At 61.1% G+C, this 301-nt stretch overlaps 1 protein-coding gene across 1 annotated transcript in view; it reads left to right on the top strand.

The window, feature by feature from the left end:
- Positions 1–298, top strand: part of LOC104498367 (acid-sensing ion channel 1-like) — a gene marked incomplete at both ends in the record, with an annotated part of 1,785 nt that extends 1,487 nt beyond the window's left edge. The window contains 2 exon segments of the mRNA XM_010141725.1: positions 6–85; positions 200–298. Coding sequence (XP_010140027.1) covers positions 6–85; positions 200–298 — 179 coding nt within the window.
- Positions 299–301: the final 3 nt, after the last annotated feature.

The following is a 301-nucleotide window of genomic DNA, read 5'->3' as shown; positions in this document are numbered from 1 at the left end:
TGCAGGTGACATCTGAGGGCAGATGGGGTTGTTCATCGGGGCCAGTATCCTCACAGTACTGGAGCTGTTCGACTACGCCTACGAGGTGAGTCCCACAGCTGCCAGGGGACCAGGTTACCCTGGAGCACTGAAAGGCTCGTGTGGGACACGTGGAAGAGCCGCCCATGAGCCTCCTGGTACTGACCCCCGGCTCTCGCAGGTGATAAAGCACCGGCTGTGCCGGCGGGGCAAGTGCCACAAGAACCACAAGAGGAACAACACGGACAAGGGCGTCGCGCTCAGCATGGACGACGTGAAACGC

This window comes from Buceros rhinoceros, unplaced genomic scaffold, assembly GCF_000710305.1.
Source record: "Buceros rhinoceros silvestris isolate BGI_N320 unplaced genomic scaffold, ASM71030v1 scaffold42848, whole genome shotgun sequence".
Lineage (NCBI taxonomy): Eukaryota > Metazoa > Chordata > Aves > Bucerotiformes > Bucerotidae > Buceros > Buceros rhinoceros.
The sequence above is the reverse complement of the archived record's forward strand: the minus strand, read 5'-3'. Positions and strand labels throughout refer to the sequence as shown.